A 14,018-nucleotide genomic window follows, 5' to 3' on the forward strand; every position below is an offset into this window, starting at 1 on the left:
GGGGGAAGTGAAAAATGTGGGAGGCGCAACGAACAGCTTCCTCCAGAAGCACATAGAGAATTTGCATACTAGAGCGAACTCATCCACTTGCTAATGAGACATGCTGATTTGCTGTGACCTCCAACAAGTCCTTGGAAAAGAAATAATTTAATTAAGCAATAACCAAATAAATGTAATAGGTTGAAGGTTGCAATTATGTTGAGAGGCTTACTCTACTTCCAGCCATGTTTTAAAAGAACAAAGGTTTTCTGCAGCTGGGAGTTTTGCTTGCCTTCCAAATGGGTTTTTGTCCTGCTGTGTGGTTTCATAACTCTCCCAGGTTTCTTCATCTCCAAAGGCAGAGGAGTCGCTTCAGATGGATTTCCGCCTCCTTCTTCCTGCAGCCTGTCTTGTATTGAGAGCTGAGTTGTTACGATTAGGCAATGAGAGACCGTGACCAGGGCCGCCCAGCAAGTCTAGCAGAAACCCCAAATGGTGGACCATTCATTGGGACATCTCTGTCCAAAGTCAAAGATGGAGTCTCCCTGGAATCGTTAAGGTCTACAAACCTAAAACTACTCCACCTTGCAGAGATTCACTCAGTCTGTTCCTCCCCATCCAGACTCTGACAGCCTCTAGGTCAGCACTTCCACCACACCACCTGTTTGGCCCGGGGATGTGAAAATAACTGGGTATCATCAGCAGATGGAGGATACCAGACTCTAGGCCAGCAGATGACCTCCCCCAGCAGCTCCATGTAGACCTTAAAAAGGAGCGGTAAGTGGAGAGATCCCTGGAGCACGCAGAGAACAGAAGTCTCTGGGCAGGTCTCTCTTCCACCATCACCACCTCAGGAAGGAGGAGAACCACTGCAAAATGGTCCATTCCCACAGAGATGTTGCAGAAGAAGGCCAGGGTCTGTGGTACTGAAAGCCCGGAGAGATCAAGGAGGGTTGCACTCCCCCAATCCTGCTCTACCCATGAGTCCTCCCTAAGTGCAACCAACGCAATTTCTGTGCTGTATCCCGGCCGAAAACTGATTGCCAAGGAGCCAAGTCATCTGCTTTCTCTAAGGCTCTCTGCAGTTGCAGAGCGTCAGGCCTTTCAGGCCAGCCAGGTCAGGAATCGGACGCCACAAACCCTACTGGAGCTCTGCAATATTGTTGCGGGGTATAATGACAGAATCTTGAAAGCCCGTCAGAGTTTCCCCCTGACCTCTTTTCTAGTTAGTTTGAGTCTCTTGAGTAAGAACAAGGCTGAATTCCATTTCCTGTCTGTTCCTTTGCTCCCTCTATGCAGGGATGGGACTTTCTCCAGAAACTTTCTTAAAAGTGGAAGGTTGGAGACATTCTAAAATTGTCAAAGCAGTTGGATTGAGGAGGATTCCTGATTAGGGGGGACACGACAGCCTCCTTCCTCCTGGCCCCCCCTGGAAAACGCACCCTTTCTCCCCTCTTTGCCTGAGCACCTGCATTGCACACAGAATCCACCAGGGGGCTCCTCTGCAAAGGGAAGGGAAACCCATGTGCTTCAGCACTGGGCCCCTGGAGGGCGAATGGCAGAGGCGGCTTTCCAGAGGAGGGTGGGAAGGGCGTGACCCCACTAAGTCTTGCCTATCTAGGATGCTACACTTTCTCCCTTTAACCCTTCGAGCTTCACCGAAGGAAAAAAGACTGCAGGAAAGTCTTCCAGGGAAGAGATCCAGACGTGACCCTGGGTGAGTGGGGGGCCTCTTCCCGTGCAAGGGGAGGCAGACAATTCTCCCGCTGGAGAAGGAAGACACACATTCAAAATCCTCATCCAGGTGCACTCTTCTGAGTCCTGGGAGCGGGAGACCCCGGATCCCATGTTCCCCTGCCGCCCCCTTCCATGCACTTAACAGGGAGAGGGGAAAGCAGAGCTCCAGATAAGCCAATTTGCTCCCAGGCACAAATCCAGGATCTCCAGGAAGGAGGAGGGGATCCAGGGAGCCCCTCCCGCCCCATTTCCTGGGAAGAGCCCCCGAGGGTGGGGGGAGAGGGAGAGTTTGCAGCGCGGATCTCGAGCAGCAAGCAGGAACGGCTTTGCACGGAGGGCGACGCCGGAGACTCCGCGCCTGCGCTCCCGCCGCGTGCTGGACGAGGCTGAAACAGGGTCGGGTCCTCGGCAGTTCAGCGCGGCTTAGGAGGGCGAGTGAACCGGGGCACCGTCTCAGGCTACGTTCTTTTAGGCCCTGCGATTCAGGTGAACTCGGCCCCTGCGGCTGGTTGACCTGTCTGGGCTTGGGCATGTTGTGTGACCCTCCCTGCGTGCAACAGCGTGACTTGGCTCTTAAAAGGCAGACCCTGAAGAAAGGGAAACGGAACATCCTAAGCCAGGGTCTTTTCACTGGCATTTCATTTTATGGGAACTGAACCTTCCTGGTTTGTTAACCTTTTTGGGGTTTGGCGTGTTGTGTGAACCCTGCTTGTAGGTGAAGGTAGATCTAGGTTTTTAAAAAGCAAGCCCTTCCTTGTGAGAAAAATGAATTAGAAAAAGCTCCCAAATCCATCTATTGGGTATTCCAAGTCCCTGATGGAAGTCAATCCCATATTTTGTACCACACACACACACAAACAGGACCTATCTCCTGAATGCCACTGCAGTCTATACCAGCTCAGGAAAATATGTCCTTCCATGGGGATAAGTGTTAATGGTTTAATCCACCACCTTCTAATTCTTGGAATTTATTTTCTTTCCAATCTCAGATACACAAAATGGAAGCCATCTGTATGTCCTCGCATACAGACAAAATTATCTCATGGGCAAAGAGGGCTGAATGGCCTGCTGGGGTCATTCCTTTGGCTCCACAAACAGTCCTATGAATGGAAAGGCGTTTCGAGTTCCACAAGATTCCTTGGCCACATTTGAAGTTGTGTTACAGGACAGAGAAAGAATGGGGCTACAACCTTTAGGAGGTGAAGGAACTTCAAAAATCCCTCCTACTTTTCAGCCTGGGAGCAGTGGGAAGATCTGGGAGAATCAGCCCTGGATCCTCCAGAGCGTTGAATACCAGGAGGCTGAGGATCTCCGAGGAGTTTGCAGCAGAATCCACTACTTTTGCAGTCAATGGTTGAGAGCAGAAAAGCACACCAAAGTGCAGATGCTGGACCTGGTTGTTCTGGAGCAGTTCCTGGCCCTGCTGCCCCTGCAGGTGGAGCGCTGGGTGCGGGAGTGCGGAGCAGAGACCAGCTGCCAGGCGGTGGCCCTGGCCGAGGGCTTCCTGCTGAGCCAGGCGGAGGAGCAGAAGGAGCAGGTCGGGTTGCAGGTGAGAGACCCTCATCTTGGGAGCCCAGAAGGGGGTTGAAAGGACTAAACAATGTGTTTGAATCCTTAACCCCTCCCTAGCAGAGTTCTCTGGCATTCATAATATGTGGAGATGTTTCTCTAATTCTTGTAGGACATTGTTCTCCATTCCAGAGGATAGATTTGGGATAGCCTCGGTCCACTTGACGATGTGTGATGTCCATTAATTCTTCTTCTTTTCTCCTGCCTACTATTCAAGCCCTTTGCTGTGGAGATCAGAGATCCTGCGGGAAGGAGGAATCCATCCAATCCCCCTCCGGAGCAGTTTTTCAGGAGGATCTCTCAGGAAGATCCAAGTCAGGACACCTCAGGAGGTAATCGAAGGTCCTCCCATTCCCCAGAGAGATCCCAGCTGTCTCATCTCCTCTGTGTTTTCTCTCCTATAGAATACCTCCTCCTAATTTATTAACTATGCACTTTAAAATTCTGTCTCCCTCACAGGGAAGAGTAGCACGAAGTTGTCTCCTTCTTACGGTGGAGCTGAAGCAGTGGTTGAACCTGCAACTCAAGTAAGAGGAGGAAATTTGTTGATTAGGTTTCTATTCTCCCTTTCCTTCAGGAAGTCAAGCTGGTGTACACAGCACTCTCTCCTTCCATTTTTCCTTTGTTTGGCTTGGGGATCTTCTTGGTCTTGAGCAACATGGAATGGGGAATAGAAGATTCAACTTGCTCTCCGTCAGCTTAGCCTCCTCTGAAGTCTGTTGCTGGGATACAATGCTTTGTAATTTCTATCCTGAAATTCATATTAGGAAATCTTTTTTTTAAAGACCAATACTTAACACTCATACTGCTAGCTCCTCTTCCTACTATTAGTTCACAGTAACTAATTTTTTAAAAAGTCCTTCAAGAGATAGGAATAACGCTATCACAGTGGTAGCAACTGCTAAACAAAGAACCATTCTTTTTTAATTCTTTGACTTGGAATTGGTTTGTACTTTATACCCAGGAAATTTTCTCTGCTTTCTTATCTCCCTTTCAGCCAATGGCTTGGACTGATGAGAGAGGGAGAGGGAGATAGATCAATTGAAACAGGTTACTGTCAGTGAAAGTCTTTCAGAATCAATCAAGTTGATAAAACCTGCCTGAAATATTTCTTCACTCAAAGGCTTTTGGCTCTGTCCATTTTCTAACCCAAGGCTTGGAATCCAACCAAGCATCGCCATTTAAGTTAGTGCATATCTTTGCTCTGGGAATGTGTGAACAGTAGGACAGATCTTGGAGAAGCTCCTGGGCCTGTTCTGTTCTTTTTCCCCTTGTTCAGGAGGGTCCTGTGTCCTTCGAGGAGGTGGCTGTGCGTTTCTCCAAAGAGGAGTGGTCTCTCCTGGGTCCTCACCAAAAAGCCCTGCATTGGGAAGTCATGCTGGAGAATTATAGGAACGTGGCCTCTCTGGGTAAGGGTTTGCTACTCTCCACTCAGAGAGTTCGGGAAGACATTTTGTAGTCAGATGCCCTCAGCTATTTCTTTATTATTATAATAATAATTATTAGTATTTTATTAAAGAAATTTTATCACAGTAAAAAAATACAAGCTTTGAAAAGGAAATAAAGAAGATTGAGTAAAGTAATAAGTGAATAAGAAAAAAGTAGAAAGAAGTAAAGGAAAAAGGAAAAAAAATAAAGAAGTGGCTTCTGATCTTCTTCAGAGCAGTTATAAATGCAATTGTATTTTAGCCTCTCTCTTTAAGGTTACGTCATAGTTTCCTTCTTTCCATAATTCATCCTTTCTAATCTTCAAACCCATAGATCACGTTCATTTTTTTCGTTTTTCAGCAAAAAGTCCATCAGGGGTTTCCAATCACTAATAAATGTAGATATTGTCATTTCTCTAATCAAACAAGTCCATTTAGCCATCTCCGAGAATTCTGTCATCTTCGCTAACCATTCCTCTGCTGTGGGTATTTCAGGGTCCTTCCAACTTTGTCCGTATGATAGTCTCACTGTGGTTATCAGACAGAAACAAACTTCCATGACTCTTTTCTAGCTGCCTATCCATTTGCCCCAACAGAAAGCATTCTAGTTTCAGTTGGATATTGATCTTTAACCTTCTCTATCTGACTGTATATATTTGAATCCAAAATTTTCTAGCTTTTTTACAAGTCCACCAAACATGATAAAATGACCTTTCATGTTGTTCACATTTCCAACATAAATTTGAAGTGCCTTTATACATTTTTGATCGTTTTTCTGGTGTCATATACCAAGGTACATCTAATTATAAAAGTTCTTCTTTAGATTATTACATAATGCAAGTTTAGTCCTTTTAACCCCATATTTCCCCATTGTTCCATCTGGATACTATGACCAAAATTCTTGGCCCATTTTATCCTACATTCTTTAAGCTTTAATTCTTTATACGATTTAGCAATTACACGTCCCTCCTCTGTCCATAATTCAAGTTCAGATTCTGTCTTCTGTTGTTCAATACCATACGTCCTTTTCTCTACCTTGGATCTTTCTGATAACTGTCAGTATGGAAAAACCATGGACGACAATATCCCTCTGCCATCACTTGCTCTCTTGACTTCATTTGGTATTCCCCATCCTCGTGTTCTAATAGCTCTTGAGATGTTTTCCATTGGTCTTTGCCTGCGGCTTTTCTTCTATAAAAGGCTTCTTGTGCTGAGAGGCATAAAGGTGTTTTGGGGCATAGTCTGGGTTTTTATCTGTTCCATGTTCTCAATATGGCAGTTCTAACATCATGGTTTCTAAAATCTACATTAACGTCATTGTACCACGGAGATCCACGCCATCCAGACCTCAGGTCATGCTCTTCTAGTTCTAAAGTTCTCAGATTCTTCCTCAGCAGCCCCCACTCTTTCATCCAAACCAAAGAGCAGGCTGCAAGGTACAGGCTCAAACTGGGCAGGCCCAATCCGCCTCTTTCCTTTGCATCTTGGAGAATTTGGTATTTAACCTGTGACTTTTTATCCACAAACCTAGATAGATCTTTCTGCCATTGCTTAAATGGTACATCGGTTGTCAGAAGAGGTATTGTTTGAAAAAAAACCACAACATTCTAGGCAAAGCATTCATTTTTATCACAGAAATTCTCCCCAACAATGATAATTCTCATTTCTCCCATCCTAAATATCCTTAATTTCATTCCAGGCATCAACATAATTCTTTTGAAATTACAGTTCATATTGATCACAGTAATACCCAAGTATTTTATTTTTTCTCAATCTCAAAACCAGTTTTTCCCATCAATTCTATTTGATCTTCCATTTTCATATTTTTGGTTAACATCTTTGTCCTTTGAATATTAACCTTAAAACCTGCTAAAATACCAAATTCCTTTAATTTTTCCATCAGTATTTTCCATCAGTAAAATTACCACCAAATCCTCAGCAAATGCTCTCAGCAGCAGAGACAAAGGGCATCCTTGTCTAGTTCCTTTTTGTATCTCACAAGGTATTCTTAATTCTCAATTAACAATTATTTGTCCTTTTTGCAAAGCAGAGATTGATTTCACCCATGTAATAAAATTCTCTCCAAAGTCCATATCTTCCAAAATTTTAAACAAGAAACTCCAATTTCAATTGTCAAAGGCCTTCTCTGCGTCGAAGAAGATCAGCACAGCTTGTTCTTCATTATGTTTTCTAAGTATTCCAAAATCTCCAATACATTTCTAATCTTACTGTATCTTAGGTAAAAACCCATATTATCTTCATGAATAAATTATTGCAAAGCTATTTGCATCCTTCTAGCCAGAATCACTGTGAACAACTTGTAATCATTGTTCAGTAATCATATCAGCTGGTACTTTTCTGGTAACATCAAGTCTTGGCCCTTTTTATAGCTGCCATCAGCTATTTCTTCTTAAAAAATTTCCAACCAGATGTCATCTCCTGGGAGGGAGAAGGAAGAGATCTGGTCTTCTCCTTCTCCAAGGCAGAAAATAGGTCAATGGCTCTCTGCTTAGATACAACCTGTGCCACTTCTCATCTGGTGAATTTTTCCATTTCTGTTCAAACATATCAGTGAAAAACTCACTCCTTGTGATACTAACCTCCATCACACTGATTTCAGCTTTTGGGGCCCAGATGCTTCCCTGTCTAATAGAAGAACTATAGGATTTTTTCTCTGTGAGAATGTGATTGTGGCAAGAGAAAATTGAATAGCAAATGGAAGGTAGTTTGGGTAGGAAGGATGAGTTTCAAAATGGATTTAGTTCTTAAAGGTCTCTGCTATAATTGCCCCCCTCCCTTAAAAATTAGGTTTTCTCCTAATACCTCCTTGGATGCTTCCCCTGATTCTTCCTTAAGAATCTTCCTAAAAGCTGACCATGTCATTGTAAACATGAAAATGTGCAATATATTGGGATTTGGCAACATTTCGGAAGAAAATACATATCACTTCCCTCTTTCCTTTGAAGGAAATAATGGACAGGAGAATAAAGATTCCAATGAACCATTCCAAATGATACGGCACAGAGACAGAACGGAGCAGCCTGCAATTCAAATGGGACTAGAAAAGCATGAGAGAAACCAGTCAAAGAATTGGCATCAGGAAAGCTCCTCTTCCCTTGATGCTCAGATGCAAGACTTTCTTGCCCAACAAGGAAAAATTAAGAAAAAACATATTGGGAAAAGTGTAAAACTATTCAAAGACAAATTAGACGCACATGAACCCTATCCATCCCAAGCCAAAGGAGAAGATTATATATGTAGAGACAATGGAAAAAATTACAATTGGACTTTCACTCTTCCTCATGAAAATGGGTCCCATACTTCTCATAAAAGGATCCACACAGGAGAGAAGCCATATAAATGCATGGAGTGTGGAAAGAGCTTCAGAAGCAGTAGTCAACTTACTTCCCATAACTGGATCCACACAGGGGAGAAGCCATATCAATGCATGGAGTGTGGAAAGAGCTTTAGTCGGTGTGGTTCCCTTAGGAGACATAAAAGGATCCACACAGGGGAGAAGCCACATAAATGCACGGAGTGTGGAAAGGGGTTCTATGACAATGCATCTCGTATGAAACATGAAAGGATCCACACAGGGGAGAAGCCATATAAATGCATGGACTGTGGAAAGAGGTTTACATGTAGCAGTCGTCTTATTTCCCATAAAAGGATCCATACAGGGGAGAAGCCATATAAATGCAGAGAGTGTGGAAAGGGCTTCTGTGAAAATGCATCTCGTATGAAGCATGAAAGGATCCACACAGGGGAGAAGCCATATAAATGCACTGAGTGTGGAAAGGGCTTCTGTGAAAATGCATCTCGTATGAAGCATGAAAGGATCCACACAGGGGAGAAGCCATATAAATGCAGAGAGTGTGGAAAGGGCTTCTGTGAAAATGCATCTCGTATGAAGCATGAAAGGGTCCACACAGGGGAGAAGCCATATCAATGCATAGAGTGTGGAATGACTTTTACTCATAACAGTAACCTTACTTCCCATAAAAGGACCCACACAGGGGAGAAGCCATATAAATGCATGGAATGTGGAAAGACCTTTGCTCAGAGCAGCACTCTTACTTTCCATAAAAAGATCCACACAGAAGAGAGGCCACATAAATGTGTGGAATGTGGAAAGTGCTTTAGAATGAGTCGCTCTCTTACTTACCATAACAGGATCCACACAGGGGAGAAGCCATATAAATGCATGGAGTGTGGAAAGGGCTTCCGTGACAATGCATCCCTTAGAAGACATAAATGGATCCACACAGGGGAGAAGCCATATAAGTGCATGGAGTGTGGAAGGACCTTTACACATAACAGTCAACTTATTCCCCATAAAAGGATCCACACAGGGGAGAGACCACATGAATGCAAAGAGTGTGGAAAGAGCTTCAGACATAGTAATTCCCTTATTTATCAAAAAAGAATCCACACAGGGGAGAAACCATATAAATGCATGGTGTGTGGAAAGAGCTTTAACAATAAAAGTCATCTTACTTCCCATAAAAGGATCCACACAGGGGAGAAACCTTACGAATGTGTGGGATGTGGAAAGAGCTTCAGGAGGAGCCATGACCTCATTTCCCATACACAGATCCATTTGGGTGAGAATCCATGTAAATTCTACATTTAGTTGGTTAAATCTATGCATTTCCTATTTGCTTATAGTGAACCAGGAAAGGACGGGTTTTTTTTGTGTCTGACCCTTGTAACTGGCCGCCCCAGAGAAACGAATTTACCAATGAAAACAAAAACAATGGGCATATGCTCTTTTAATTATGAACAGCAGATTTTTGAAGGTACTTCATTTGAAGGTAGCCAATGCTATTTCACATCTATAAGAAAAAAATTTTTTTTTAAGTTTACATTTATCCCAGTTGCCAGTTGATCCTGGTTCTGGGAGGGATGTGAACAGGCAGACATTTAATAGATGCTGCTTCCCCAGGCAGTAGAAAGAGCTGCATCTCCCTGCTGCATCTCTTCAAGACAAAGTGTTGTTGGTGTTTCTTCCACCTTTTTTCTTAAGTTTACATTTATCCCAGTTTCCACTTTGAGATCAATTCCAAGAAAATGGCTATTTTAGGCATCTCAGATTCTGGACTATGCAATTTTTTGGAGATGTCTTTATTGTGTTTTTAGAAGTGAGCTTCCTGCTCCCCAACTGTTGTTCTTCCCACTTAATCATGGTTCTGGGAGGGATGCAAACAGGCAGACATTTAACAAATGCTGCTTTCCCAAACAGTAGAAGCAGCTGCATCTGCCTGATGCATCTCTTCTTCTTCCTTTTTTTAAAAAAAACACCTTTATTAAAGTTTCAAAATATAGGTAAAATACAAATGTATAGAAAAAGACTGAAGAAAGACAACCCCCTCCTAAAAAGTGCAGAAATACATCGAAATACAAAAAGAGGGGCTTCTGACTGTCTTCAGCACAGATACACATGCATAATACGTTAACCTCTTAATCTGCTTCTAACCATAAAAATATTATTTCTATAAACTATAAGAACCTAATCATCAAAACCCAAAATCAAAACTTCATTTTTTTCAGTTGCAAGCAAAAAGTCCAAAAGTGGTTTCCACGTAGAAATAAAACCGGACAAATTATTTTCTCTAATCAATACTTTCAGTTTCACCATCTCTGCCAGTTCCATTAATTAATGGAACCTGCTCCACCTCTTCAAGGCAAAGCTTTGTTGGCGTTTCTTCCGCTATAGCAGACCTGCAGATAGAAATTCAGCTGATTCACAGTCCCTTCCCATAGCTTAAACTTTCCTTCTTACGCCTAGTCCCCTTAGAGTTATTTTCACCCTTCCTTTCTCATTCCTTAATACACTCCCAGTTTCTCAGAGGACCCTACACTTCTCTGTCCTCCCAAAAAGTTGGAAATGGTGCAGCAGAGAGGTTCTGGGGTCTGAAGCAGTATTGTGATCCAAAGGGAACGCAAGCTCCATCAAAGCAGAGAGAGAGATGGAGTGTGATACTGAATTCTCCCACTGAATAACTCTGAGATTGAATTAAAAGTGACAACTAAGTGGATTTGTGCTTTAAATTTCTCATGAATTTCCTTCCTTCCTTCCTTTGTCCCAAGTTGGGGATACTCAGGAGAATGAGAATGAAAACGACTCCAGTGTGCTGGCATTGCAAATGATCGAGCAAGAAGGGAGACCTTTGGAAACCCGTGGGGACCAAAATAAAAAGTAATTAAGAAAAGCTACTTCAGAAAACTTCTTCAGTTCCTCCTGACCAAACAGCAGAAATGAGAAGGGGAAGTGCCTCTGGGATGTGAAGATACCAAAAAAAAAATAATCAGACTCGCATCCACAGGGTAGAACTGAGCCCTGAGTCAACCAGTCTGAATGCAGAAGAAGAGAACCTTCTTTTGGTCAAAGGCCCCTCATGCGGTGCGAGAGTCATCATATGCATATCAATGTGGAGTGTGTGGAAAGAGCTTCGGGATGAAGAATTCCTCTCTCACCAGAGGAGCCAGAATGAGGAGAAGTCCCCGAAATGCATGTGGAAAAGGCTTTTGTTAAGCATCAGGGCCACAAGTCCCTCCTTGTGGGGGAGATGGGTGGTGATAAATTTGATAAATTAATAAAAAATATAAATAAATAATTTTTGCCTTTCGTTGGTGTGACGAGGGCTAAGGAAAAGTCTGGATTGGATTTAAATAATTAATTAAATATCAGTGTGTGGTTTCTTTCCAGACATGTGTTAAATCCTCTCTCTCTCTGTTTTTATTAAAAATTCCCCACCCGGAGTGAGTCGGCCTTGGGATCCAGAGTTTTGGTGTGGCTGGGCAGGAGGGTGACACAGCCCCGGCCTCCCCTCCTCCAGAGAGTTTCTTGTATGGCCGGGAATCAGACGCCAGACCCAAAGCGAATAACCAAGGCTGGACTACAGGATTTGTTAGACTGAGCGCCCGAGGGGTTGGTGGGTGCCCCCCCTGCGGGCAGCAGAAATGCCCTGAGCGTCATACCTTCCAGGAAAGGGGAGGAGGTAAGCATGCCTATTCCTGGGATGAGGCAGGCACAAGGATGGGTAAGAGTCCCCTCGGGTTGCTTCCTGCCCCCTCTCCCCTCTGCTCCAAGGAAAGTAATTGTCTTAGTGAAGACGTAGACAGATTTCTCCAGGAAGATCCATTCCTAACCTGGTCCTTCAGCAACGCCAACGGTGCGCTTATCACCACTGTAACTGCGTCCAAAATGGGCGCAGAATCCATGCCCTGGGTGACACAGACCCTAGTTGCAGGCCTGCTTCCTGCAGCCTGTCTTATATCGAGAACTGTGTTGTTGTCATGAGTACCGTTGAGCTGAAGGCATCAGCACAACGGCACACATGACAATACCTAAGAAACAGAGGAAGGGACTTAAGATAAGCAAAGCACGCACAACAACAGACACAGACCCCGAGGAGAAGGGAATGGCCCCGGCCGGATGACCCAGCCATCAGGACACAAAAGAGGAAGAAGGAAAGACAAAGACAGGGCGGATCACGAGGCACACCTGAAGCTGTCAGTAAAGCGCAACGGAGATCGCCCAGCTGACAGCAATCACCGGCCGGAGAAAGAAACCGATTATGGGCGAAGCCCGGGGCACCAGCAAGGGCCCTGCAACCCTTCACCTACCGGTTCGGAAGAATGCAGGACTAAGGGGTGATGACGCAACCCAAAGTGGGGGGGCGCTGACCGGCGCGGGATATTTAAACACCGCACCAGCGCGCTCCCTTCACTCTCAGCTTTTTTCTCGTCTAGCACTACGCTGAAATAAACCTTAACCTGCTCTTCCCTGAATCAGTGTCTGTGTTTCACTCAGCGGTAGGCAGTGCATGACAGTTGTTGAGATTAGGCAATGAGAGACCATGAGCAGGGCCTCCCAGCAAGTCTAGCAGAAACCCCAAATGGTGGACCATTCATTGGGACATCTCTGTCCAAAGTCCAAAGCACGCACAGAACAGAAGTCTCTGGACAGATCTCTCTTCCACCACCACCACCTCAGGGAGGAGGAGAACCACTGCGAAATGGTCCATTCCCACAGAGATGTTGCAGAAGGCGGCCAGGGTCTGTGGTACTGAAAGCCCCTGAGAGATCAAGGAGGGTTGCACTCCACCAATCCTGCTCTCCCCATAAGTCCTCCATAAGTGCAACCAACGCAATTTCTGTGCTGTATCCCGGCCGGAAACTGATTGCCAAGGAGCCAAATCCACTTGCTTTCTCTAAGGCTCTCTGCAGTTGCAGAGCGTCAGGCTTTCAGGCCAGCCAGGTCAGGAATCGGACGCCACAAACCCTATTGGAGCTCTGCAATATTGTTGCGGGGTATAATGACAGAATCTTGAAAGCCCGTCAGAGTTTCCCGCTGACCTCTTTCCTAGTTAGTTTGAGTCTCTGGAGTAAGAACAAGGCTGAATTCCATTTCCTGTCTGTTCCTTTGCTCCCTCTGCTTCCTCTACGCAGGGATGGAATTTTCTCCAGAATCTTTCTTAAAAATGGAAGATTGGAGACATTCTAAAGTTGTCAAAAGCAGTTGGATTGACAAGGCTTCCTGATTGCGGGGGGGGGGGGGGGGACCCAACAGGCTCCTTCCTCCTGGCCCCCATATGGAAAATGCCCCCTTTCTCCCCTCTTTGCATGAGCACCTGCATTGCACACAGAATCCACCAGGGGGCTCCTCTGCAAAGAAGAGGGCGACACCCTGCGCTTCAGCACTGGGCCACTGGAGGGCGAATGGCAGAGGCGGCTTTCCAGAGGAGGGAGGGAGGGAGGGAGGGAAGTGACATCTAAGTTTGGCTCCTCTAGGGTGCTGCCCTCTCTCTCTTTAACACTTCGAGCTTCTCAGGAGGGAAAAGACTGCAGGGAAGTCTTGCTGGGGAGAGATCCAGAGCGACCCTGGGTGAGCGGGGGCCTCTTCCGTGCGAAGGGGCGGAGGGTTCTCGCGCTGAAGAAGGACGAGAAACATGCCAAGTCCTCATCCGGGTGCAACCTTCTGAGTCCTGGGAGCAGGAGACCCCGGATCCCATGTTCCCCTGCCGTCCCTTTCCGTGCACGTAGCAGGCAGGGGGGAAGCGCAGCTCCAGACCAGCCGTGATTCCCCGGGAACAAGTCCAGGGTCCGCAAGAAGGGGGAGGGGATCCAGGGAGCCCCTCCCGCCCCATTTCCTGGGAAGAGCCCCCGAGGGGGGGGGGGAGAGGGAGAGTTTGCAGCGCGGATCTCGAGCAGCAAGCAGGAACGGCTTTGCACGGAGGGCGACGCCGGAGACTCCGCGCCTGCGCTCCCGCCGCGTGCTGGACGAGGCTGAAACAGGGTCGG

The 14,018-nt window shown here is 45.6% G+C and overlaps 2 protein-coding genes across 4 annotated transcripts in view; one reads left to right on the forward strand and one right to left on the reverse strand.

Moving 5' to 3' along the window:
• Positions 1-14,018, reverse strand: part of LOC134491916 (zinc finger protein 91-like) — a 485,354-nt gene that overhangs the window by 379,643 nt on the left and 91,693 nt on the right. The gene's annotated exons all lie outside the window — the stretch shown is intronic.
• LOC134492347 (zinc finger protein 91-like) overlaps positions 1-14,018 on the forward strand; it is a 54,198-nt gene that overhangs the window by 13,602 nt on the left and 26,578 nt on the right. Inside the window, exons 4-7 of the mRNA XM_063296522.1 lie at positions 3,503-3,617; positions 3,745-3,812; positions 4,565-4,694; positions 7,679-9,316. Of these exons, the coding sequence (XP_063152592.1) occupies positions 3,503-3,617; positions 3,745-3,812; positions 4,565-4,694; positions 7,679-9,316 (1,951 nt within the window). The remainder of the gene's footprint in view (positions 1-3,502; positions 3,618-3,744; positions 3,813-4,564; positions 4,695-7,678; positions 9,317-14,018) is intronic.

Source organism: Candoia aspera, chromosome 2, assembly GCF_035149785.1.
Source record: "Candoia aspera isolate rCanAsp1 chromosome 2, rCanAsp1.hap2, whole genome shotgun sequence".
In the NCBI taxonomy this organism is placed as follows: Eukaryota; Metazoa; Chordata; class Lepidosauria; order Squamata; family Boidae; genus Candoia; species Candoia aspera.